The sequence below is a fragment of the Gossypium hirsutum genome, chromosome D01, assembly GCF_007990345.1.
Source record: "Gossypium hirsutum isolate 1008001.06 chromosome D01, Gossypium_hirsutum_v2.1, whole genome shotgun sequence".
NCBI classification, from domain to species: domain Eukaryota; kingdom Viridiplantae; phylum Streptophyta; class Magnoliopsida; order Malvales; family Malvaceae; genus Gossypium; species Gossypium hirsutum.
Genome location: NC_053437.1, coordinates 6,561,032 through 6,586,927, shown reverse-complemented (window position 1 = coordinate 6,586,927; position 25,896 = coordinate 6,561,032). Strand labels below are relative to the sequence as shown.

Sequence of the window (25,896 nt, the reverse complement as noted above, 5' to 3'; positions counted from 1 at the left end):
CCAGAGTATGAGGAGACAATAGCGCTTCAACAACCAATAAGCAATCCGATTTCACAATAACCTGATCCAACTGAAGAGACTTAAGCCAAGAAAAGGATTCTCTAATGTCGATCGCTTCAACTAGTAAAGGATGAACCATCCCGTCTCTCTGACTGGTATAGTGTTGAACCATATGCCCGTTGGAATCTCAAATAACCATTGCATACCTAATCTCGTGTTGCATCAAAATTACATTTGACCCACCTTACAAGAGGAGTTGACCAAGTCGTAACAGTACCACTGACCACCAGCCCTGGTGTGTGTGCACTGGGACTAGAAGCAACACTAATACGGCAATTAAATCAGAATAACTACGTGCGGTGTTTGCAAGTGTGACAGGTCAATTGTAATATAATTTGTACAACGGTGTACAAGAGTACTCCGAGGACCGAACCTACAGGAGTCAGCGATTGTGAGAATTTTAGCTAAGAACACGCAATTATATTAGTCTCAATAAGATTACTTCTTGGTCTCAATTATCTTGATTTACCCTTAGGAGCGTCAATCTTAAGTTTTGAAGTTTGTTCAATTTAGTCCAATTTATTGCAATTTAGTCCTTGACCCAAAAATTAGTTTACTCACATCTCCATCAACCAACCTCCTAGGGTTTAATTACCCATTAACATATCTAAGCTAACTAACATTAAATAAACACTCATGAAAGCCATTAATATAAAACTTGAACAAAAAAGATGAAAGCTTTAGTTTTTACTTTACAAGAGTTAAAAGAAAAGCAACTAACAACAAAATAAATGAACAAGAACAATAAAGATGAGATTTTTAATAGATGAAAAGAAAACCAACTGAAATAACATTAAACTAGAGATGAAAATGTCATTACAAGTAAGTTAGAGGTCCTAAACATGTAAATAAACCTAAGCTACAATGTTAACTTACTTAACTAACACTAAGAATGTAAAGGAAAACAAAGAAACAAGTAGAAATTTAAATCTAAAATTATGGAGAAGAAGAACTAAAACTCTAGAAAATGAAATAAACTAAGAAGATGACTAAAAATTATGCCTAATGCATCTTCTCCCTCTTCAGCCAAAATTTGGCTCTCTTTAGCATCTATTTTGACCCCTTTTTCTTGACCAAAATGCCTCTCAACATGTCTTTTTTATTGGTGCTTCGGTTGGATAAGGGCTGCCCTTGATGTCAATTTTTGTCTCCTCACAACAGTGATATCGCGATACCCATGGTCTGGATATCGCGGTATCGTCGGCAATTTCAAGATGGGGAGTTCCTTTGGAGGCTAGGTATTGCGATACCATTGTATATGGTCTTCATTCTTCTCTTCATTTAGGACTGGTGAGGGTATCGCGATACCCAATCTTCGGTATCACGATGTAGTCCTTCTTGGTCATGTTCTCGCCCAATTTTGGGCCACCATCGAATTCCTACAACACTTAATCAATCATTAGGTTCCAAATGGCGCATTTAGCCAATTTGGGTCTCAAAATGAGCATAACATGCAATAAACACTTATTAAAACGAAAGAACTAAAATAAAGCAAAAACTACAAAAAAAGACATTTAAATTGTTTGAGAATAAGCTCTTTTAAGTGTAATAGAGAGCCTAACTTGACATCCGGTTGGCTTTTTTGTTTTTTGCATTCTTGAAAATAATAGTTAAATTTCAATTTTAGTCCCTTTACTTTTTAATTATATAAAAATAGTTAAATTTCAATTTTGGTCTCTATACCATGTTAAAATTTGAGATTTAATCTTTATACTTGAATTTTTTTAAAAATTTTGGTACTTTAACTTTTATAATGTAGTTTAAATATTTTATTCTAATTAAAATGCTGACATAAATTTAAAGAATTTGTTATGATCATTAAATTTTGTTGTTAAATTCAAGTCCATTATAATGCCATTTTTTATGATATGATTATCGAGTGAGTACTTTTTTTTTAATTTTAGAATTTCACACTAACAAATTTAACAGAAAAATTTTAATAGTGTTAACAATTAAACTTAAATTTTTTAATTCGAAAAATAGAAGGACTAAATTCTTAAAAATAAAAAATCGGAGATTAAATTCTAAATATATAAATCGTACAAAAACTAGGAGCATTTTATAAGCTTATAGTTTAACTATTAGTCCAATATAATTAACCCAACACAAAACATGAATAGAAAACTATACTAATTTAGTTCAATCACCAAATAATTTAAACCCATTTAATAGAAATGGGTTAATTCAATCAATCTTCCCCAAATTATTGTAATGGGTTAATTCAATCAAATATCTCCCAACTATCATCTACAATTTGGTTTCTAAATTTAAAAACATTTTTAATTAATTCTTCAAAGTTTTAGTATTATATCAATCATGCCCTTTATTTACACATCTATCAATTTAAATATTAAATGTATAATATATTTTAAAAATTGTGAATATATGCGTCTCTATGCATATTGCATGAACAATTTAGATATAGTTTATTAAAATAAAAATTATGTTAATAAAATTTACAAGGGTTTATAATTTGATCCATTATTTTAAACATATCCACATCATATTAAAATTATCATTTGGTTGCTGATTGAGTCTTAGCTCGATTGGCATGTGCATTGTTACCGATGCAGGAGGATGTGAGTTTGAGTGCGTTAAAACATATTATCCTCTCATTTATGAGTTAAGAAGGAGTTATTGATACTTTGATAACTCAATTACAATAAAAGATATAATTTAAAAAAATTCCATTATTTCACTGTCAGTAAAAGAAAGGTGGGCCTAAGTGTTACAAAGCACATTGCCATGGACTAGAAATTAAAAACCCAACACCTATTTAAAATGTCTTTTCATTCAGAAGAGTGAGGGTAGTGATTAATTTGGACAAGTCTTTGTCATCAACAAGCGACACATTTTTGGACAGTGAAATCAACTTGGCCTCAGACACAGCTGCTATCTCTCTCAATCTATCCTTTTCAAAACCTTGTCCAATTTGAACCCACCATTAATGCAATTAGGAAAGAAATTTATGATAACAATTTCTACGACAATGAATATCCACTTCAGTCCAGGCTTTTTTTAGAGTCATCTGCACGACGTCGAGATCTTATTTTATAACTCTTGTTTGTAATTTTTTCCCAAATATTTTATTTTCATTTTATATCCAAATATTTTTTTAGTTACGATTGAAACTCTGATATTAGTAATTAAAGATTTTGAATTCAAATCATATTATTGTCGTTCTTTTTTTAAATTGTGACAAATATATTATCTAATTTACTATTATCTAATTTCCGTATCTTATTTAAGTTAGCATTTAATGTCCAAACTAATGGCTAAATTGACAAAACAACTTGATTGATACAATCGACAAAAGAACTTGATTGATATAATATTAATAGTTTAAAATCTAAATTAAATGTTTTAAAATCTGGGGACCAATATGAAATCAATATCATAGTTTAGGGATGCCTAATAAAATTAACCTGAAGAAAGGGTCTTAGATGCTTCAAGAAAGGAGGAGGCCCCGCGGGCTAACATCACTAATTAGAGGTGCATGTACAGAGTGTTCAACCACCAAATCATCCAAATGCAACTGTGGGGAACCCTGTCGCCCCACAAAACAACACCTTTTTTCAAAATGATTTAACCCCAAACAATGGGGATTCTGTCATGGTTTTTTTTTTAAAAATTTTATCAATATTTTCACAACCCTCTAATTTCGTGGAAATTATCATAAAATTTTCACACAACCTTGTTTAGTGAAAAAAATTCGATCAAATTATTATAATTATAAGGCAGTTGTCTTGTTGTGTGTTGTTTGGAAGGGAAAAAAAAACGCTTGATGTTGTCTTTTTAAGGCGACCAAAAGACCAAATTCATGCACTTAAACTGCTACAATGGTCTGGTCCCATAACAGAACAAAAAAAGTTGAGCTTTAGGGATACAAAAGTATTGCACTGTCTGATTGAAAAGATTTAACAATTTCATGAAATTAAAGTTTGCCATATTCATGCATTTAGTCTTATAATATCTCTCTCTCGATCCTCATCCAAAAAAACAATAAAAGGTGACAAAAATTGTTGGAAAGAACAGAGTTTTTTGGGGTTTGAAAAAACTCTCTGAAAATCCCATGCACATGTTATGTCGGCTGTTATTGAACTTATAATATTTTTGTAGGGGTCTATGGAACCCACAGTTAAAATTGCTGAGGCTTTATGGTTATTACTTATTTTTGTTGGAGAATAAAACGTGAGAAAGATAGAATAATATGTAGGAAAGTTGCTCTCTTATTAATGAATTCTGAATGAGTAAAAAATAAAGAATAAATGCCTATATTTATAGGCTTACATGAAAACTAACTTAAGATAAAAATAGCTAACAAATTATTTAGTCAAACTAGAAAATCTGAAACTACCAAGATACTACCAAGATTTTCTAAACATCCCACCAATATTATTTTGAATTATTCTCAACACTCCCCCTTAATTCAAAGTTGCAGACACCAAGTAAACTTCTAAAATAGCAAAACTTCTCTTTTGATAATGCTTTTGTTAACATATCTGCCAGCTGCTCTTCAGTGTTGCAATATTCCAAAGATATCTCCTCTTTTGCTACCAAATCTCGAATGAAATGATAACGAATATCTATGTGCTTTGTTCTACTATGAAATGTTGGATTCTTTGTCATAGAGATAGTGGATTTGTTGTCACAAAATATAGTAGTTGCACATTTCTGCTCTTGTTGGAGATCGTTTAACATTCTCCTTAGCCAAATGGCTTGACAAGCTGTTGCAGTTGCTGCTACATATTCAGCCTCTGAGGTTGACAATGCTGTTGTAGCTTGCTTCTTAGAACTCCATGTGATCACCCCAGAACCTAGAGTAAAAACAAATGCTGATACACTTCTTCTATCATCTAGAGAACTTGCCCAATCACTGTCTGTGAACCCACACAATCTGAAATCTAAAGTTTTTGAGTACCATATGCCATACTCCGAAGTTCCAGCAATGTATCGCAAGACTCGTTTTGCTGCTCCATAATGAACCTTTGAAGGTTGCTGCATAAACCTGGAAATAACACCAACAGGAAATGCAATATCGGGTCTAGTGTGAGTCAAATAGATTAAACCTCCAACCAAGCTTCTAAACCTCCTTGCATCTACCATTTCTTCTCCATCCTCTTGCTGCAATTTTTCATTGATATTCATGGGTGTAGCTGCAGGCTTGCAATTAAGCATACTAAATTTACTGAGAAGATCCTTGGCATATTTCCTTTGTGAGATAAAAATTCCATCATCAGCTTGATGAATTTCAAGACCGAGAAAATAATGTAATAAACCCATATCGGACATCTCAAATTCATTCATCATTTGAGACTTAAATTCATCAACAAGTAAGTTAGAGGAACTAGTATAAATGATATCATCAACGTAAAGACAAACAATGATGAAATCATTTTTACCTTCCTTTTTCACGTACAAGGTGGGCTCGTTCTCACTTCTCATGTACCCTTTCTTCTGAAAATACCCATCGATCTTGTTGTACCATGCTCGAGGGGCCTGCTTCAATCCGTACAACGCCTTTTTCAGCTTGTAAACTTTTGTTTCATTTCCCTTCTCTATGAAACCTTCTGGTTGTGTTACGTAAACTTCCTCTTGTAGATCTCCATTGAGGAACGCTGATTTGACATCAAACTGGTAAACAGGCCATTGCAATTGTGCAGCTATTGCTAGAATAAGCCTCACCGTTTCGAACCGAGCTACTGGAGAGAAAGTTTCTTCGAAATCAATACCATATTGTTGTGCATAACCTTTCGCTACAAGACGAGCTTTGTGCTTTTGGATGCTTCCATCTGCACCGAATTTTGTCTTGAACACCCACTTCAAACCAATTGCATTTTTATCTTCCGGCAAGTCGACCATCTCCCAAGTTCTATTCTTTTCGATGGATTGTATCTCCTCCATCATTGCCTTTTTCCATTCTTCCTTATCAGCAGCTTCTTCATAATACTGAGGATCTGAAACAGCTAGGGCAAATTGGCAGGATGCATAAGTGTCATCAGCATATTTCGGATTTGGCTTTTTGACCCTTGTTGATCTCCTTAGTGGAATTGGCTCGTCAGAAGATTCTTCAAGTGTTGTAGATATTGCTGGTGCAGGCTCCTCCTTTTTATCTATAGAATCTTTGATGGGAAAAGAAATCTCCTGTTGTACCTGTTCTACACTCATATCCCAGCTTGCATTTTCATCAAACACTACATCTCTTCTACTTGTAAATTTTCCACTATGAGGGTTATACAATCTATATGCTTTGGATTGAGTACAATAACCAATGAAAATGCATTTTTCAGACTTTTCATCAAGCTTTTTACGAGCATGAGAATTTAATAAAGCGTATGCAACACACCCAAAAATTCTTAAATGACTTACATTAGGTTTCCTACCACACCAAGCTTCATATGGAGTTTTGTTCATGACAGCCCTTGTTGGTGAGAGATTTAGTAGATAGACAGATGTTGCCACAGCTTCCGCCCAAAACTGATTTGAGAGTCCCTTCGCTTGTAACATGCTTCTTGCCATCTCCACAACAGTTCAGTTCTTCCGCTCAGCGACACCGTTCTGCTCAGGAGTGTAAGGAATTGTTAACTCCCTATGGATGCCACTGTCCTCACAAAACATATTAAACTCTTTGGACATGAACTCTCCACCTCGATCTGTGCGAAGAACTTTGATATGGCAGCCACTTTGATTCTCCACCATAACCTTGAATTTCTGGAACTTTTCAAAAGTTTCTGACTTGTTTTCCAAAAAATACACCCAGCTCATGCGACTATAATCATCAGTAAACAGCAAGAAGTAACGGCTCCCACCCAAGGACTCGGTTTGCATAGGACCACATAGATCAGCATGAATTAATTCTAAACATTCAGTAGCTCTCCATGCTTTTCCAACAGGAAATGGCTTCCTAGTTTGCTTTCCATAAATGCACCCCTCACATAAATCAAGAGAGACAATTTTCGGTAGTCCAAGAACCATACCTTTATCACTCAGTAATTTCAGGCCTTTAATATTGAGATGACCATACCTCAAATGCCATAGCTTCGAGTCATCCTTTGTATTTGCAGCAAGAACAAAGTTCTCCATGTTTGAAACATCCAACGGAAACATCTTGTTTGGTGTCATGTTGACATGGACTCGTTTGCCTGATTTTTTGTTTTTGATGATACATGCATCATCATCAAATACGACAGCATATCCACCAGCCATTAGTTGTCCAACACTCAATAAATTGTATCCTAAATCAGGAACAAACTGAACATTGTCCAACATTTTTCCTTCTCCATGGCTATTAACGATTTCCACAGTGCCTTTTCCTTCAACTTGCATCTCCCTTTTGTTTCCAAGTTGCACCTTTAGCTTTTGTGACTCGTCGAGCTCCTTGAATAAGGATTTGGTACCCGTCATGTGATTCGAACAACCGCTGTCCACAAACCACCAATCACTTGACTTATGGTTAGTATCAATACAAGCCATAAAAAGCTTGTTTTCTTCCTCACTTTCTGATGCAAAATTCATTTTTTGATCTTTATACCAACAATCAGCTTTTACATGCCCATATCTATTGCAATGGTAACATTGAATGCCATTTTTTGTGTTACCTTGCTCATTCGATTGCCTTTGTCCATCATACCTTCCTTTGCCTCTGCTTCTGCCATAGCCACCGCTACGACCTCTACGAAATCCTCCTCTTCCTCGTCCTCTATTTGTTGAACGGTTATTGTCACCTTTCACTTGAAATGCCTTCTCTTCACTCTTCTCTTCACTCCTTTCTGCTGATCTATTGATTCTCGCCTCATGAGATTGAAGAGATCCCATCAGTTCATCAACGGAAAGAACTGACAGATCTTTGGACTCTTCTATAGCAGCCACAACATGATCAAATTTTGTCGTTAAGCTTCGCAAGACTTTTGCTACAATTGTCTCGTCTGAAATTTTCTCACCATAGGAGCGCAATTGACCGACTATTGTCCTTGTTCGAGACAAAAAATCAGCAATTGATTCACCATTCTTCATCATTAAGGTCTCAAAATCACGTCGTAGTGATTGTAATTTCACTACTATGACTCTTGAATCACCTTGATATTCTTTCTGCAAGATTGACCATGCTTCATTCGATGTGGTTGCTGCTGCAATTCGAGAGAAAATAGAGTCATGAACTACTTGCTGGATAATGAACAATGCCTTAGCATCATTTTTCCTGACTTCTTTCAACCTCCTATCTTCTTCTTCATCAGGTTCAAGTATGTCAACGAACCCGTACTCCACCAAGTCCCATAGCTCTTGCGATTTGAGCAATGTCCTCACCTTGATGCTCCACCACTCATATTTCTCACCATTGAAAATGGGTATGAGTGGTTGAGAGGAAGAAAAACCAGCTGATGCCATTCCAAAAACACTCACTCTTTTCTCTCGTGTTTCCCAAAGACCCTAATGGACCCAAACCTCACTTTCACTCAATTGCCTAAAGGATCCAACCTGGCTCCGATGCCAAAATTGTTGGAGAATAAAACGTGAGAAAGATAGAATAATATGTAGGAAAGTTGCTCTCTTATTAATGAATTCTGAATGAGTAAAAAACAAAGAATAAATGCCTATATTTATAGGCTTACATGAAAACTAACTTAAGATAAAAATAGCTAACAAATTATTTAGTCAAACTAGAAAATCTGAAACTACCAAGATACTACCAAGATTTTCTAAACATCCCACCAATATTATTTTGAATTATTCTCAACAATTTTTATTTAAATAAAATAATAACGAGGATTCAAATGTTGACTATATATTGTTTTCTTCTTGAAAGGGACATGATTAGGGTATAGTCATGGTGAAGTTCAAACTATAAATTGTTTTATGTTTGATTGAATTTTGAATTTTTTTGTTAATATTGAAGACAATGGTGTTTTAAGTTAAAATCTATCATATGTTTTTTTTTAGATTTCACACAAAGTACAAAATTATAGAAATACACGATCATAATAATGTTTGGTAATTTATAAAAAGAATGAGTTTTTGGTAATTTCTTAACTGAGTTGGAACTCGATTGATGGACAATACCAACTCAGTTTACCTGTTAAATAATAGTATAATGAGTTTTTTTTCTTCTAGATTTTACACAAAATATAAAATGATATAAATATCTTTATAGTAATGTTTGTTATTTTATAAAAAAGAATGAGCTTATGGTAAATCTTTAATTGAGTTGGGATCCGATTAATGGGAAATATCAACACAATCAACTCTTTAAATAATAGTATAGAACTTCAAATTCAATTATTTATAATCAAGTTCAAGTTCAAACTCGAATTTTTATTTAAAATGTTTATTATTAATTAAAAATATAAAACTTGTTTTCGCTAACTAAAAATATAAAACCTATCAAGCTTATGAATTATTAGAGTCTAACATTAAAATACTTGAAATCAATTTGCTCGAATTCAATTAGATAATTAAAGGGAATAATATTTGATGTGTACCGTTAGTACATAAATTTCATGCATCACCAATGAATAATAATATGACATTTCGTTATTAAAAACAACAAAAAATAGTGGAGGCTTATAAATAATTATTAATAGTAAATATTAATAAAGTTATTAAAATTTATTTATAAGTCCTCCATTGTTTTTTATTTCATTTAAGGTTTTTGTGTCATGTTATTATTCACTAATGATGTATGGAGTTTAGAGAAATGATTGTACGAAATAGGGATATTATCTATTTTTCAATAGTTTAATACTACATCAGCAATTTCATCCTGAATTTTAAGATTTTCATTTGGATTTGATTTTTTTTCAAGATAAAATTGTTGATGTGACATTAAACTATCGAAAATGGATATAGATGACATGACATCTTTGTTTCATACAATCCTTTTCTTGAAACTTATACATCAAATGTTGGTTTATAATAAAGCTGAATTAATATTTTTAAAGTGGAATCCATATAACTTTGAAGTGTATATATATTCCTATAAGATCATATTTATTATTAATAAAAATATATAATTTTAGCAAATGTGAACATTTTGGAATAATCTTTACCAATTGAATAAGCTTTGATAATATAACTATAAAGTGATGTTGGTGCTTTCCTTATGTCAATATTTTAATGGAATGCGAATTTTAAGGATGTAATTATCAGAAAAGTAATATTATAATATTTGAGATATATATAAAAAAATTGTTAATTAAAATTTTAGGAAAATTACAATGGTTTCATTAAATACTTATATAAAATGTGGGTATAATTTTCAAAATTACCAACTTCAAATAAAATACAAATGATTAATTTTAATGTGTTTCGATAATTTTTATTATTAACAAATTATAGTTTATAAATAATAACATGTGTTGCTTAATCTATTTATTTTTCTAAATACTATTTATTTATTTTAAATAAAAATAATGCCGCTGCTTTCTTATTTCATTATTTTAATGGAATGTGGTTTTTAAGAATGTAATAATCGAATAAGTAATATTATAATATTTGATATATTATAAAAATAAATCATATTTATTTTCTTAATCTACTTATTTTTAAATAATATTTATTTTTATTTAAAATAAATTAATATATTTATCTCAACATTTTTATATGAGTTAATTCCACCAAACATCTCAAACTATGGTCCTCGTTTTAAATTGCTCCTTAAACTTTAAACATTCTACAATTACATCCTCAAACCATTGATGTTATGTCAATAAGGTCATTCCATTACTAAAATTGTCAATTTAACAATTAAATGAGACGCCATATCCTATGTAACACAATTTAAAAAATAAAAATTTTAAAGAACAATGAATATTGTAAAAATAAGTGCTTTAAAAATCTTAAATTTGAGGTTTTTGAAGTTTTTATGAAAACTATATTTTACTCTATTTTTTCGAATTTACTTATATTTTTAGTTTTTAGTTTAAAAATTATGCGGCAACATTTTACTTTTATTTAAAAAAAATATTTTAAATTAAGTCTCATAAGCTTTTATGTGTCATTTAATGGTTTCAATAATGAAAGGACCTAATTGGTATTATATCGATAGTTTAGGGATGTAATTAGAATATTTTGAAGCTTAGGATCAATTTAGAATGAGTGTCATAATTTGGGGATGTTTGATGTAATTAACTCTTTAATATACATTTATATTATTAGTATATGATTAAATAGAAAATATATTTAGAGTATTGAAAATATATTTGAATTAGAATGTAAACTGATTTAATTTGATAGTACTTAAAATAAATTTAAAATAAATTATTTTTTTATGAATTTACCGTTAAAAAATTATTTTGTAAAAATAATTAAAAAATGATAATTTTGTACTATATCTAATTTGTCGAATAATCACATTCCGGAAAAGTAATTCGAAGAAAAGATATGAACAAAAAATCTCTTAAAATAAAGTTACATTCTTAAGAATATGAGATAATTGCACTAAACATCCCCAAACTATGATTTTTATTCTAAATTGGTCCTTAAACTTTAAAATATTCTAATTACATTCTCAAACTATCAATGTGATAGCAATAAGGTTATCCTATTATTGAAATCATTAATTTAACAATTAAATGACACATGAAATTTTATGTGAAATAATTTAAAATGAAAAATTTTTATTGTCACGTAAGATTTGATGTCTTACGGTTAAATTAACGATTTTAGTAATGGAATAACTTTATTGATATAACATCGATAGTTTGAGGATGCAATTAGAATATTTTAAAGTTTGAGGACCAGCTTAGAATAAGGCTAATTATTTGGGGATGTCTGGTGCAATTATCTCTAAAAAAATTAATGATTTTTTAGCAATGAGAATATGATTCCCACCAATTAAACCAGAAAACACATTTTAAAACCAAGTTATTAATATACTATTTAGTACTTAAATTTTGCTTTAATGTTTAATTTGGTATTTAGTACCAGAATTTTTTTAACTTGATACTTAAGTTTCCTTTTAATCTCAATTAAGTATCTGAATTAAGCTTCAATATTCAATCTGGCACCTGACTCTTTTTTTTTTTATCTCAATTAAGTGCTTATGTTAAAACTTTTTATTCTTATAAAAATTGAACTCAAAGAGCAGTGTACAGCATCCAAAATATATTCTTAAAAGGAAACGCTATCATACATTTCATCTTCAATTGAGAGAGCATGCATCTAATGGTTTTCGTACCTTCAAGTCCTTTGCAATATTATTACCTATTTTTTTTATGTTGCAATGTCGGCCGCCAGTTCTGATCAAAATGTGACTCTGATAGTCAAAATATATACATATTTTTTGGTTCAACCTTACGGTCAAATATTAACAACTCCAAAATGCAGGTGTGTATATATATATTATCTATTTCCAAATGAAGCAAGTTGGTTTGTATGACTTTTACTTTGTTCTATTTATTTTATTTTTCTTTCTTCTTTGAGAAAGTAAAAGGATGTCCATATATGGACACTTGAGCTTGAAACAATTGCTTATGTATAGCTTTCGTTGTAATGATATGATGAGCCTATATATGTTCCCATTCACTCACGTAAATTTTCTTACAAGTCGTGCATTAAAATATTTATTAAAATAGAGCTTTATATATATATATTCAAGGGATTGATTTAATCAATCATCTTATCAAGAATCGATTAAGTAGCTATATATATGTATTTTTATTTATTCCCCACTTTTTTCACAATTTTTTTAAAAAAATATCAGTGGTATGTTGGAGAGATTTATTTTAGATATGTTTTGGATCGATGCAATGAATTTAAAAAAAAAAGAAAAACAAATAATTAATTTTAATTTTCACCAAATCATATATCTAATCTTTAATACTATAAGATAACATATTATATATATTTGCATGAGTAGGACCAATCCACGTGAAGACCATACCTATGCATGAATTGAATGCTATATGTAAGCCGCCTAGCCTACTTACTCTCTCTTCTTCTATTTCTTCTTCACATATCCTTTTCATATTTTGGTAGGACCCCCCTTCTTCAATGGCTTAATCAAAACTTGATACATATATATATTTATGTATATATATAGGGTTATCAAGCCACTAGAAAATTCCCAACCCAAATTTACTTTCTTTAGGTCTCTCAAAATTATGGATTTCCAAAGCCAAAGACTATATTCCCCAAAATACAATAAAAAGAGGCTAAACCAAGAGCAAGTAAGGTTGCTAGAGAGAAGTTTCAGTGCCAACAAGAAGCTTGAACCAGAGCTCAAGCTTCAACTCGCTAACCAGCTGGGTGTTCCACCGAGACAAGTGGCTATTTGGTACCAAAACAAGCGAGCCCGATGGAAGACACAGAGCATGGAACTCGATTGCAACACACTTCAAGTGAAACTCGAGAATGCATTGTCTGAAAAAAGAAGGCTCGAGAAAGATGTCAAGTATCTTCAAGAAGAGTTGAGGAAAGCTCAAGAGACTATGTTTGCCATGAATAATAATCAAAGAGCTAATCATCATCACCATCAACAACAACAAGACCAGCCTCTTAACTACTTTGTTTCTTGCAATTCGACAGGGTCTAGTGAAGAAGGGGGAAGCTCGAGCTTTCATGAAGATCATGAAGTGCTGCAAATTGATGAACTCTATGCTTGTTTGATTGGTGGTGATAGGTCAACTTGGAGTTAAGCTTGGTTTATGGGAAATTTGATCTTTTTTTTGTTTATTGTATTGATGGTGCAATAACATGTTCCTTGTTGGGTGTCTTAAATTTATAAGAAAATAGTAGAAAGAGTTTTTAGGGTGTGTTTGGTTAGAAGGAAAAAAAAAAGTATAAGGCAATTATATATATTATTCAATGGCTAAATTATGCAGTGAATCGAAGCTGTGGGGTTCAAGAATCTTTTTTAGGATTTATTTTTAGTGTTAATTTTGTAGAAACCATGCTATATAGATCATCAAAATGTCATCGATATAATTGACAATTGAATTTTTAATTCCCCACAAGTGAAACTAAAAATTATAAAATGTTTCACATAAATTTTCAATTTAAAAAAAAAATCATGAAACAAGATTTGGATTTTTTGGGAATGATGATAAATTTGTCCTACATATTGGCAAAATGATTTTTGACCTTCATAATTGCTTGTTTTCATCCAACTTAATGTTCAATGCAAGTGGCATCTTAGACAAATTAAATCCCTTCGACAGTCATGCATGCATCATTCTTTGGTAGTCAATCATTTTCACCTTATAGCAAAATAAAAATAAAAATCAATCATTTTCTGTCTTTTCTCCGTTCTAACACAGTAGAATCTTTCTCTAAATTATCTCCTTTTCTATTTTATACTTTTGCAAATATATTTATATAAGTACAAGTAAAAAGATAATTGTAGTTAGAATCAATACATTCAAATAGTTGTAATCATAATTGTTGAGTAGGACCAATTCCTTCGACAGAAGTCTTTGAAGTGTTGTCTATTAGGTAATTGACATTGCTCTCAATAATCAAAAGTATTATCCCTATGTTGGGATTTTGTCCTCAGCCTTTGCGGAAAGTCATCGTACAGTTCATGAAGGGGGGTTCCTTGACTAGTGATATTTGCAAGACTCGAGAGAGGTGTTACTATTGTGTAAAATATAAATTATGGAGAGTGCGAGTGCAAAGATTCAAACCACCGACCAACGCATATGTACCATGGTTGCAATGTAAAGGCTACATATACCTCGGTAGGTGGTTCGAATCCCTGTACCTGTCTTCTCCATGATTAATATTGTGCACAATACTAGCGTTTCTCCCCTAAGCTCTTGCAGATTGTATCTCCACCAATCGAGGCAACCCTCTTTGTGAACCATACAACAACTTTTCATGGAGACCGGGGACAAAACCATGACACGAGGACAATACTTTCCATTAAGGGGTTTGTCATCTCCCAAGTTGACGACCCTTCGAAGACTTTTTTCAAGAAAGTCTGACCTCCACTCAACAATAATCAATCTTTACAATACACAATTAGGCTAATAATTAGAAAAATATCTGAACCTAAATTAGAATAAATCTATTGGAAAAAAAAACTAAAATAAATCTAAATAGAATCCAGACATCATGAATTGAGTTTGTAATATGTGAGTGGGAATAATTTGCTCTTGCTTAAAAAGTGTTTGATTTATATATATATATAAACTGTGTAAACTGTAAAATGCTATAATTAGTTGATTAATAGTGGATTTGGATGGACGATGGGGTGCGGTGCGTTTAGTTTATTTTTTATCTCACGTTACAGTATTTAATCTCATTGTCACCGCTGTTTTTACACTAACCATGATAAACATACTGCCCATCTAAACTCACCCTAAGAAAATAATATTTAAAAGTGAACAATTGATAGGTATTAATTGAAGGTAACCAAGTTGGTGGTTTTTGAAAGCTGTCTTAATTTATGATTTCACATAGGTAGTATATGTATCATGTATGGAATTAAATAACTAAATTCAATTTCTTTTTCAATAACTAAAAGCTACTTTAAAATTTATTTATTAGTAGAACATTAAATATCAGCCCATAAGTGATTATGTACCTCTTCAAATTCAACATCAAAATTAAAAAAAAAAATTGAAAAACCAATGACCCAAGCATTTTAATTCATCATGTTAGGTAACATAATGTAAATTTAATATTGTTTAAATTCTTGACTGCTTCTTTTTTAAGAGAGTTATGATTCTAAAGTTTTGAATTTGTTTAATTATTAAATAATTTAATTTAATCAATTCAATAGATGAAGTGTAATGTAATTTTCAAGTTTATATTAATTGTTTCTATATGAGGTTATTGAATAAAGAAAATACTCCACATTAAATGGTACTTGCATTACAGCCTTACACATTCATTAGCTGCGAATATTAAATAAATACACTCTAATAATTAAAACTCTGATTTGGGATTTGAATTTTATAAATGAAATCTTTTTTCTTTTGAGTTCCACTCTAATTTTAATCGAAACACTTATTATTTTTGAATATAGAGAATCATAAAAAATTAATTTTCTTGACCCAAATGTTTTAAGCTTAAGCTTAATTTGACCCTAACTTTGTAATAAATAGAATATTAGGTAAGTTCTGAACCTGGTAATGTCAGTTTTAACAAATTCATCTATTCAAATGGGGATTTGAGATAAAATTTTTCATATAATATTTAATATTATTCTATCAAAATCGATATAATAATAATTCTAAAGTTCAAACTTAATTCAAATAGATTAGGGTCACCTTTGGTGGTGTCTTCAACAAAGTTGACAAAAAAAAAATACATAATTATTGCCTCACAATCAACAAATAACATGTGGAAGACAACTATCACTTGCATACTCCAATAAAGGTAGGATGGGTTCAAAAGAAGAAATCACACATTTACATTCTCAACTTCACTAACAGCAATACAACATCGCCACCCATCCATTGCACCAAAGTTTCACCGTTTCCAAAACTTTACTGTATCACTTAGGGCCAATTGTTATACACAAGTATCTCAGCAAAAGAATAATTCACTTAAGGAGATCTTGTTCTTATAAAAAGTCGTTTAGACCACCACCAAATCTTGAGGAGATCTACTAAAAATATGTCCCAAGTTACATCTCGCCGCATATCATAATTTTAATTCTGATTACATTCATCACATTACTATGATAAAGCATTCAGCTTGTGAGATCCACACTAACCTCCAAGATCCTCTTCAGTCTTATATATAGGATATTCCCATTATTATCACAAGATAGAAATTTGCCCAATACACCAAAGCTCTACTCGATTACTTTTAGTACCACCTGTAACCTGTATAAACAAATATGTAATATGTAGTAGAGCTGATCTTAAGTTAGATTCAAAATAACTTAGGGTCTGTTTGATTGCCAGTAAAATATTTTCCGTAAATTGATTTCTGGAAAATGTTTTACTTTTCTGTAAAATGATTTACTAGAAAATCATTTTCTGCTGTTTGGCAGATTTCCTGAAAATATTTTCCGGAAAAGTTGTTTTTACATATATTAATATATATTAATAAATTTTTATATTTTAAATTGTTTTTACATATATTGCAATGATTTATTTATAATAATACTCAATTATTAAGCTACAATATTAATCGTTATAAATTGAAAAAAACTAATATCAAATAAATTATTTGTAACTGTGTTAAAAAAAGTATTGAATAATTAACTGGAAAATCGATAAACAGAAGCAGTTTTCTACCGGAAATGAAGGAAAGAATGAAGGAGGCGATAGAGAGGAGAGCACGGAAAATGTCTTACGGAAATTGAAAGGGTAAGACATTTTCCTTAAAATGTAACCCATTTTCCCTTGTTTTGGAGTTCATTTTCCAAATGGAAAATGTTTTCCGCCAATCAAACGCTGGAAAAGTTGGAAATGATTTTCCAGAAAATCAATTTCGTCAATCAAACAGACCCTTACATTTGAGATTCAAAGCTAGGTTAAGTTTGATTGAGCTTCATATTTGAAGCTCAAGTTTAAATAAAAATCAAATTACTCGAATTCACTTAATTAAACTCATTTATTTAAAAAATAAGCTAAACTTTAAATTTGATTATTTGCTTCAATTGTTAAAACAGTTGAATTTTTTTTCCATTAAATTCAAATTCATTACAATATTATTTTTTTCATTACATGATAACTTAGTTTTTTTTTTATTTCAAAATGTCACACCAATAAATTTAATAAAATGATTTTAATGGTGTTAACAATTAAACTTAAGTTTTGAAATTTGAAAAGCTGGAAGATTAAATTCTTAAAAATAAAAATAAAGGGACTCAATTCTAAATATACAAAAGTACAGGGACTAGGTTTAGTTTTCACCAAATAAAAATAGAGACGAACAAACGCAGCATTTATTGGCATCGAAACGCAGCGTTTTTCTGTCTAGAATTATATCTTCGACTTCCCTCTCTTTTTCCCTCTCCCTCCAAATCAGTACTCCAAAAACCTCAGTGCCGGGAACCCGCAGAACACTCCGGTCCGATCCATAACCCTAGATGGCGTCGACGTCGGCATCTCGGTCTGATGGCGTTTCTTCCAGAATCAGACGCGCGGCTTCCACTGTTAACTCTGACAATCAATTGCTTGTATCCGTAAGTTTTTTTTTTTTCATTAAAGTTGAAAATTGTTTTCTGTTTTACAAAGTAAATTTGAAAGCTTGTTTTTTCTTTTCAGGATATAAGGAAAGCTATGAATTTGATGAAGGACATCGCTGTAGACTTGGAGAGAGATAATCAATCTGACATGGTATTGTTATAATGATTTTATTTTCTATGACAACATTTACCCTTTAAAACATAAATTTATCTTTTCCCCCCTTTTTAGTTACTGGAAGTATGTAAAATATAAATCAAGTTATAACTTTTAGCTTGTTTCTGCTTCTTCTTCTTTTGCTTGGTGCTTGATTAGCCTCATCTAATGTGTTAAAAGAAATGGGGAAATTTGGGATTCAAATGGGTTTAAATTTTACACCCATAAATTTAAAACCATTGTACTTGTTAGGCAATAAGAAATTATTATTATTATTTTTTAAAAAGTATTGAACTTTTGCTCTAGTGAAGCCTGAAAGATGATTTAGATTATTAGAATTATTTTGCAAGCATTCTTTTTCTCAAAATTCCCATTTTGATTGATTAATGAGGATGATGAGCGAGGTGGTCAATTATATAACAGCTATCCAGTTTTTGGTTGGGGTTTTAGTTATAGCATTGTTATGGATTCCGTGTTTTTGGACCAATTGCTTTGCTTGACTTTAGCTCTCGAACTGTTTTGTGTGTTTTAATTTCTCTTGTTACTACAGCTTCTGGATTGTGGATCATCGTGTTCTAGAAAGAGGGTAAAAGTAATATTGAAGAATAAAATGAAATAAGCTAAACCAAACATCTAATGCTTTAGAGATATGCAGACTTGAAAACCAAAAGTTTACAGATAATCAGAATTCAAAGTACTTTTTGATGCAGTACGATATTGGGAATTCATTTTGTAGGTGAAGCAGCTAGAAAATGCTGTTGCTGAGCTGGTAGAAGCTCATGAAAACTGTCTACATTATTCATCAGCAATTCATTCTGTTGCAGACGCATACCGACCAGGGCCTGAGGTGCAAGTTTAATGATATTTCTTCTATGCATAATTTTTTGGTTTAATACTGTTTTAAACAGATGTGCCAATATGTATCTAACTAATATCATCTGTTTCTTGCATGTTTTAACTATAGTTAACTGATTTTAAGAAGTTGCTTGACACCGAGTTTGAAAAAGTCAAAGCTGGTTCATCTTCACATCCACAAAATCATCCACTGATGCATCAGTTCCAGCAAGCTGTCTGGGTAGGTTTTTTAAATTCATCAAATCACTTCTAAAATTATTAAGACGGAAGCTTCAAGTCATATGTTATCTTTTGGACTTTAAATAGGACCAGTGTTCTTGGATTTTAGTCTGAAACATCATAGGTTTTATATTACACATGCATTTATATGCATATGTATGCACATATGTAGACAAAAATATTCATGTTTGTTTGTACAGAAATACAAACTAGTAAGGATAATTCAGTTTTCTGAGAATTAGTTACTTCTGCATATATCTGCATGTTTCAAGTTGGTGTTTGGTTGATGGCGACAAAAAAAAAGTTGATGTTTGGTTTATCCTAGAATACTGACAAGGGGGGAGAGAGAGAGGTGGAAGAAAAGGAGTAAGAACCTAACATCTATCAAAATGAATGATGGAAAAAATGAATGATGCTGAGCGTGTCAAGAATTTGCTTACAAATGTTTTCTCCTCGTTGAGGATTGTCTCTTGTTCTGAAAGGTTAAGTTCATTGTGGCATTGGTTATGTACTTAAAGAGTTAGATTATAGAATTCATAAATGCATGATGGCCAAAGGAAGCATGTTGAATAACATAGAGTTCTATTGATATAACATGGACCTTTGGTTTGATCTAATGTTAGTACTGGATATGTTTTTTTTTTTGTTGTTGGAGTTTCATGCTTCTTCAGTATGAAAACACCAGATGTCCTACCCAAGCAAAGCTGTAAGTATGGTCATGTGTTATAGTTTTGATTCCTAGGTAATATGGGATGACTGGTCTTCAAAAATGTTGTGATGATATTGTATTGCCTGGTTTGTTCACTACCTCTCCTGTGTGAGTTTACTTGAATGGAAGAGTGAACAAAGTATTATCCTATCATATACATTCTACTGGAACTTAGCATCAATTAGAATAGTGGTAGCTAGGTTAGAATCTAAATCACTATGCCAAGGAGGTGCTAATACCGTGTCAAGAACCACTAAACTAAAAATCTGGAATTATTAGATGTGGTTCCAATAAGAGGCTATATTCTTTAATGAAAGAGACAGTTGGGGGACCATTGTGAAGGTCTGCCTGAGCTGAATAAACACATGCTATGGGAGATTATGGTAAGGGCTGCTGTTCAGTGCATTTATATTGAAATAGGAGTGATTGGTATTGGCATGCAGTTGGTGGGAACTCTGTTGGTCACTAAATGCATGAGGCCCTGGCTCACTGCTGCTATACTTGTGAACTGAGAAAAATATATTCTCATTTTGTCTTTCTCTCTTATGCTAGAATTAGTGAATACTTGATGCTAATGGATATTACGTATCCCTCTATTTACCAACGGCCATCTTTAAGCTTTTTTAGTTTTACTGGTAACATGATTTATAACTATTGTATATCATCATTCAAGTGGGGCTTCTTACATATCCGTTGTTGTTGAATCTTCCACAGAACGTTCATCATGCTGGACAACCAATGCCAGGTGAAGAGCAGGAGGATATTATTATGACCAGTACAGAGAGCAGTATTAAGAATCTTAAATGTCCATTGACTGGAAAGCATATTACTGAACTAACAGAACCAGTTCGCAGGTATTGCGAAGTTAATTTTAAACAGATCTTTCCGGTGAAAATAATATTTTCTTTATATTTTGAGAGATGTATTTGCTCTTAGTGGAAAATTTTATTAATTCTGTTGCCATTCAAACTTTCGAGAAAAGCAACATACGTGGCCCTTTTTTGATACAAATCTATCACAGTTCTTACACTGCAATGTGAATGATAGTAAGGATGGTAGTTCCAATGGCTTCCTCGGTTCAGTTTAGAAAATCCTGAAAATCTACCTCATAGCAAGGTGGCCTTTTAGAGTTGCCAATATGATTGAATTGTTTAGCAACTTGAGCATGCATTGGGATGCATCTGTCTTTTTCCACACTTTCGTTTCAACCTATACTCAATTTGTTTATTCCTATGATGCAGCATGGACTGCAAGCACATTTACGAAAAGAATGCTATCCTGATCTACATAAAATCTCATCATAACAATGCCAAATGCCCCGAATCAGGTACTCAATAATGGTTTCATTATGGGGTTATTGAATCTAAATTTCACTCTCATTCCTGACTGTTTCTTCTTCTATCAGCTTGCCCTAAGATGGTGCATGCAAAAAGAGTTATTTGCGATCCATTGTTACTCGTTGAGATAGAGGAGCAATGCACATTGAGTAGACAGACTGCTAGAACTGATGTGGTAGAAGATTTCACAGAAATGGAGCCTCATGATGAAGATAGTACGTGATGGAAGCAGTTGCTCATGCCCCATTTGACATCTCAGTTTTGAGTCATTGTAGCCTCTCCTAGCTAATTAGAATCCCTGGTTTATATAGCTTTAATGCATATAATTAGAAGTGCAAGTATGCAAACTAAGGAAACCAGTGAGATATATACAGGAAGGAATGTGTATATTGGGGGTGATTGAAGGAGTTGATTTGGATCTATGTTTATTCCTGAAGTGCTTTGACATCATCTATATGGTTTGGTTGTGATGGTAGAAAAGTGAGGCATCTTCTCAATGGTCTATTTTCAGTTGTTTCTCAGACATGTTCATAAAATGTGTTTTTATGATTAAGGTTAGGATGACCAAAAGAAAGAGAGGAAAATGATGTTAATAAAGTAGATTTTTTTTGTCGATTATAATATGATTTAACTCAAAGGTTATTTTAATATTAGTTAGATATGTCAAACTATTTTAGTTTTAATAAGATATTAGGTGAAATGTTTTTATTTTTTAGTTCTTACTAAAAATAAACTAAATTGAAAATATAAAATATAAACATAAATTTAAAATCCAATAAAATTTAAGTAAAATAACAAAATTTCAATTATTTCCAATATTTTATAGTTCACCATTCCAAGAAAAATGACAAAAAGGAGGAAAATTACATCAAATATTTTACAAAAGTAAAATAATAAAATATCCATTCATAGTCTTAACAGTAGTGCTAAAAGTACTACTATAAAAATCTTGCTCTTGGAACCGAACCTTAGCCGTTTCCGAAAATGGCTTACCTTACTAGGATTCCTGTCGGTCGAATCTTTGGCTTCTGGAGCCGGTCATTTTCTTCTCCAATCAAAAACCCATTCTTCAGTTCCACTCTATCTCATGTTCCTTCATACAAAATTTCTACAACAGCCCATTACTCATCTCCTTCGCCTTCACCTCCTCCTCCTTTGTCTGCTGCAATGAATACCCAAGTCTTTAGCAGCAGTAGTCGTTGGAGGCCCATGTGTTTGTACTTCACTCAAGGCAAGTGTACCCAGGTTTGCCTGCTAGCTTTTTGACACACCTACCCTTCATTACAATCACTAAGACGATGCTACTATTTATTGATTTTCATGCATTTGATTTCACAATTCATCTCTTGCCTACCATCTGTTTGAATTAATTTTAAATGCCTGATGGTTTTGTTATGTGGGTGAAAATTTAACTTTTTGAATAACTAATTAGACGACTTTAGTTTTGCATGCAATTATTATTATTAGGAAGCATATTGCATTTTTCATAAACTCTCTTTGTTTTTCCTTTTAACAACCCCCAAATGTATATACAAATTGCAGGGAACAAGTAAAATAATGATTTGGGAGTGAAGCCTTATTTTATTAGGATAATGTTGATTTGCTTGGTGTTTATTGGTTTCATAAAGTACTAAAAAGTCAGAAATAGCATCCTTTATAGTCAAGTTGAATACCGGTTTAAAGAAAGGTTAGGTTGCAGAGACTTGCAGGTCCTCAGCTGCATTATTTGAGTCTCAAGGCAATGTTGCCATTTCCAGTATAGGGTTTTGTTTTGTTTCTCATTAACCTTGAAATCAAATTGAACATGTAACTTTGGTTGATTATTGTTCTTGAAGTTGAATGTGGCAAATGCAGGGCTCTTGTTTTGAAATATATATGAAAAAAAATAAGATTATGTATTGTTAGTTCTGATGTCTAATTTAGTTACTTTTTCGATTCAGATGGATGATCCTTCCCATCTAGAGAAATTTAATCATGATTGTTCCAAAGATCTTCAAGTTAATGGCACTGACATTGAGAAAAAATGCTCTCAAAATGTGGATTTTCTTTTGGTGATTGATCTGGAAGGGAAAGTCGAGATACTTGAGTTTCCCGTGCTGCTTATAGATGCAAAATCCTTGAGTTTAGTGGATTTCTTTCACAGGTTTCCATTTTCTTTTCTTTTAAGTATGTTTGACACCAGTGCTATTCAATTTTGGCTTTTTCTTGCTATCATATCCGGATGCTATTTTTTATAGTGGTTTAACTTAGATGCAACTGAGCCACTCATAAGAAAGTTAAAACACTGTTACAGGTTTGTGAGGCCCACTAAAATGAGTGAGCAAGCAGTTAACAAATACATTGAAGGAAAATATGGTGAAATTGGGGTTGATAGGTGATACCGAATCTAATTCTATTCTACTGTATCAGTATTGGTCATTTTCAATCTGCGGGCTGATTACGTACTACAATAATTAAGTAGGATATCTATGGCTAATCAAAGTGTAGTTCCGTTGCTAAAGTTGGACTTGATTGCAGAGTCTGGCATGATACGGCTCAGCCATTTAAGGAAGTTATGCAGCAGTTTGAAGCTTGGCTGAGTCAACATAACCTATGGGAAAAGGAAAAGGGCAGCCGCCTTACTCGTGCAGCATTTGTAACTTGGTGAGTCTTGAAACTCCTCAAAAAGTTATATATATTTTTTGTTTTCGTCTGCTGAAGAGTGTTCGCCTCTTTGATATTAGTGGAAACTGGGATTTGAAGACAAAGATCCCTCAGCAATGTGAAGTTTCTGGGATCAAGCTACCTCCATATTTTATGGAATGGATCAATCTAAAGGATGTATATCTAAACTTTTATGGCCGTGAGGTAACTGCGAGCTTTAATTAAACTGATCCATTGCTTTCATCTTTCTTGCGTTTCATGTATCTTGAAGCTTTAAATGGATAATCCATGGCCAATACTCATTTTTTGAAATGATAAATTTTATTTTCGAGCTTAAATGTTACATGCTCAATATAATCCTGGCTGAACCTGCTTCTGTCCCAATAAGATAAAGGTCTGTTGCTTCCATAACTGGTTGTATAGCCATGTTTTTTCTAAGCCTTGAACAAATAATAAAAGTTCCGAAGTTTGAAAGGGTACTGAAATGCAAGATCAGAACCTGAAATCATAATCATGTTTGTACTTATTTATTATAACTAACCTTGCATTATCACTCCTTTCTTTCAATCTATGTTATCCAGACTCTTCATGTTCTTAAAATATCCATATCTGGCACATTTTCAAACATGCATATGAGAGTAAGATCCTTCAAATACATGAAAAAACCTAAAGCAAATTGAGTATGCGCTTGTTGGACAATATCTGTATTCAACACTTATCTCGAGTCTTGGTAACATAGCCCTAAACAACAAGAAGAAGGAGATAGATAGATATATAGAGAGTGATCAAGGTTACATTTGGTTTTATTTCACTGATTACTTAAGGATGTTATTCTTCTTTTTTCTTATCATCTGTGTTATGAATTGTTTGATTATGGATGACAGGCCAGAGGAATGATGTCAATGATGAAACAACTCGAAATCCCATTGTTGGGATGTCACCATCTAGGTATTGATGACTCGAAAAATATAGCAAGGGTACTGCAACGCATGCTTGTCGATGGAGCACTTATGCAAGTTACTGCAAAGAGAAATCCTGGATCTCAAAAAGTTGAATTTCTCTTTGAGAACCGTATCCAACATCCATCAAGACAAAGGCGATAACCAGCGTTAAGCTAAATATAAGCCTTTAGGTACTTCATTACACATAAAGTATGATCATTTTGAGAAATAGTTATCTGGAATCCTCTGTTTTGATGTTTTCGAGTTTTAATCCAGTTGATGCCTGGTCGAATTCTTCATCGAACAAGCTTTCAGTAGAACATTTAGATTGACCCTTTTTTCCTTTTTGAACTTGTTTGTCACTTTCCTGTAAGATACACAAAATCATAAGCCTGGCGATTCATATGTCAATGTTGCGTATTGATTCATATTCTATTCGTATCATGTAATTGTGTTTTTAATGTTGAAGATACTTATGGAAGCCTTTCAAAGGAGCCGTTGAACTTTCAAACCTTATTCCCATTACGCTTAACAAATGACATCAACATATTTTCCCAACCTTTTATTTTTTAATATTTTTTTCATCAAAAACATATAAATCCATCATATTTGGCGGCAACTTTTGCATTTTTGGTAGCAAAAATGAAGCAATTTAACTAAATATCCCCACTCTTCAATTCAGCGCGTGCATTCATTTGCCAAGTTTGGGCAACAATCTCATGTTAATAACTCCAATTACAATGTGTTTGAACAATGTTTTTTAAAAAAGACAATGTAATATTATTTTTTATATATTTTTAAGAAAATAAATCAATGATTTAATATTATTTAGTTTAACCATTTTTAAGTATATTTTGTATTATTAATTTAGATAATTCATATATAGAGATTTTGAA

General features: G+C 31.9%; 3 protein-coding genes across 4 annotated transcripts; all 3 read left to right on the top strand.

Annotated features, from left to right (window-relative positions):
• The first annotated feature begins 13,053 nt into the window (after window positions 1-13,053).
• On the top strand, window positions 13,054-13,881 carry LOC107939183 (homeobox-leucine zipper protein ATHB-52). The gene has a single exon (XM_016872472.2). It carries the CDS (start codon window positions 13,083-13,085, stop codon window positions 13,689-13,691), a length of 609 nt encoding a protein of 202 aa, XP_016727961.1. The 5' UTR covers window positions 13,054-13,082; the 3' UTR covers window positions 13,692-13,881.
• A 4,047-nt stretch (window positions 13,882-17,928) lies between these two features.
• On the top strand, window positions 17,929-21,896 carry LOC107939190 (E3 SUMO-protein ligase MMS21). The gene is made up of 7 exons (XM_016872480.2): window positions 17,929-18,139; window positions 18,222-18,293; window positions 19,033-19,143; window positions 19,261-19,371; window positions 20,794-20,933; window positions 21,321-21,406; window positions 21,485-21,896. The coding sequence occupies exons 1-7, from the start codon at window positions 18,044-18,046 to the stop codon at window positions 21,637-21,639; spliced, it is 771 nt and encodes a 256-aa protein (XP_016727969.2). The 5' UTR covers window positions 17,929-18,043; the 3' UTR covers window positions 21,640-21,896.
• Window positions 21,897-22,325: 429 nt separating this feature from the next.
• LOC107939189 (uncharacterized exonuclease domain-containing protein At3g15140) lies at window positions 22,326-25,428 on the top strand. 2 transcript variants are annotated; one of them, XM_016872477.2, is made up of 6 exons: window positions 22,326-22,661; window positions 23,357-23,559; window positions 23,710-23,790; window positions 23,934-24,059; window positions 24,140-24,263; window positions 24,944-25,428. In XM_016872477.2, exons 1-6 carry the CDS (start codon window positions 22,401-22,403, stop codon window positions 25,160-25,162), a joined length of 1,014 nt encoding a protein of 337 aa, XP_016727966.1. In that variant the 5' UTR covers window positions 22,326-22,400; the 3' UTR covers window positions 25,163-25,428. The 2 variants fall into 2 exon arrangements, with proteins under 2 accessions (XP_016727966.1, XP_016727968.1); XM_016872479.2 differs by lacking the exon at window positions 23,710-23,790 and having other exon boundaries at window positions 22,343-22,661.
• The last annotated feature ends 468 nt before the right edge of the window (window positions 25,429-25,896 follow it).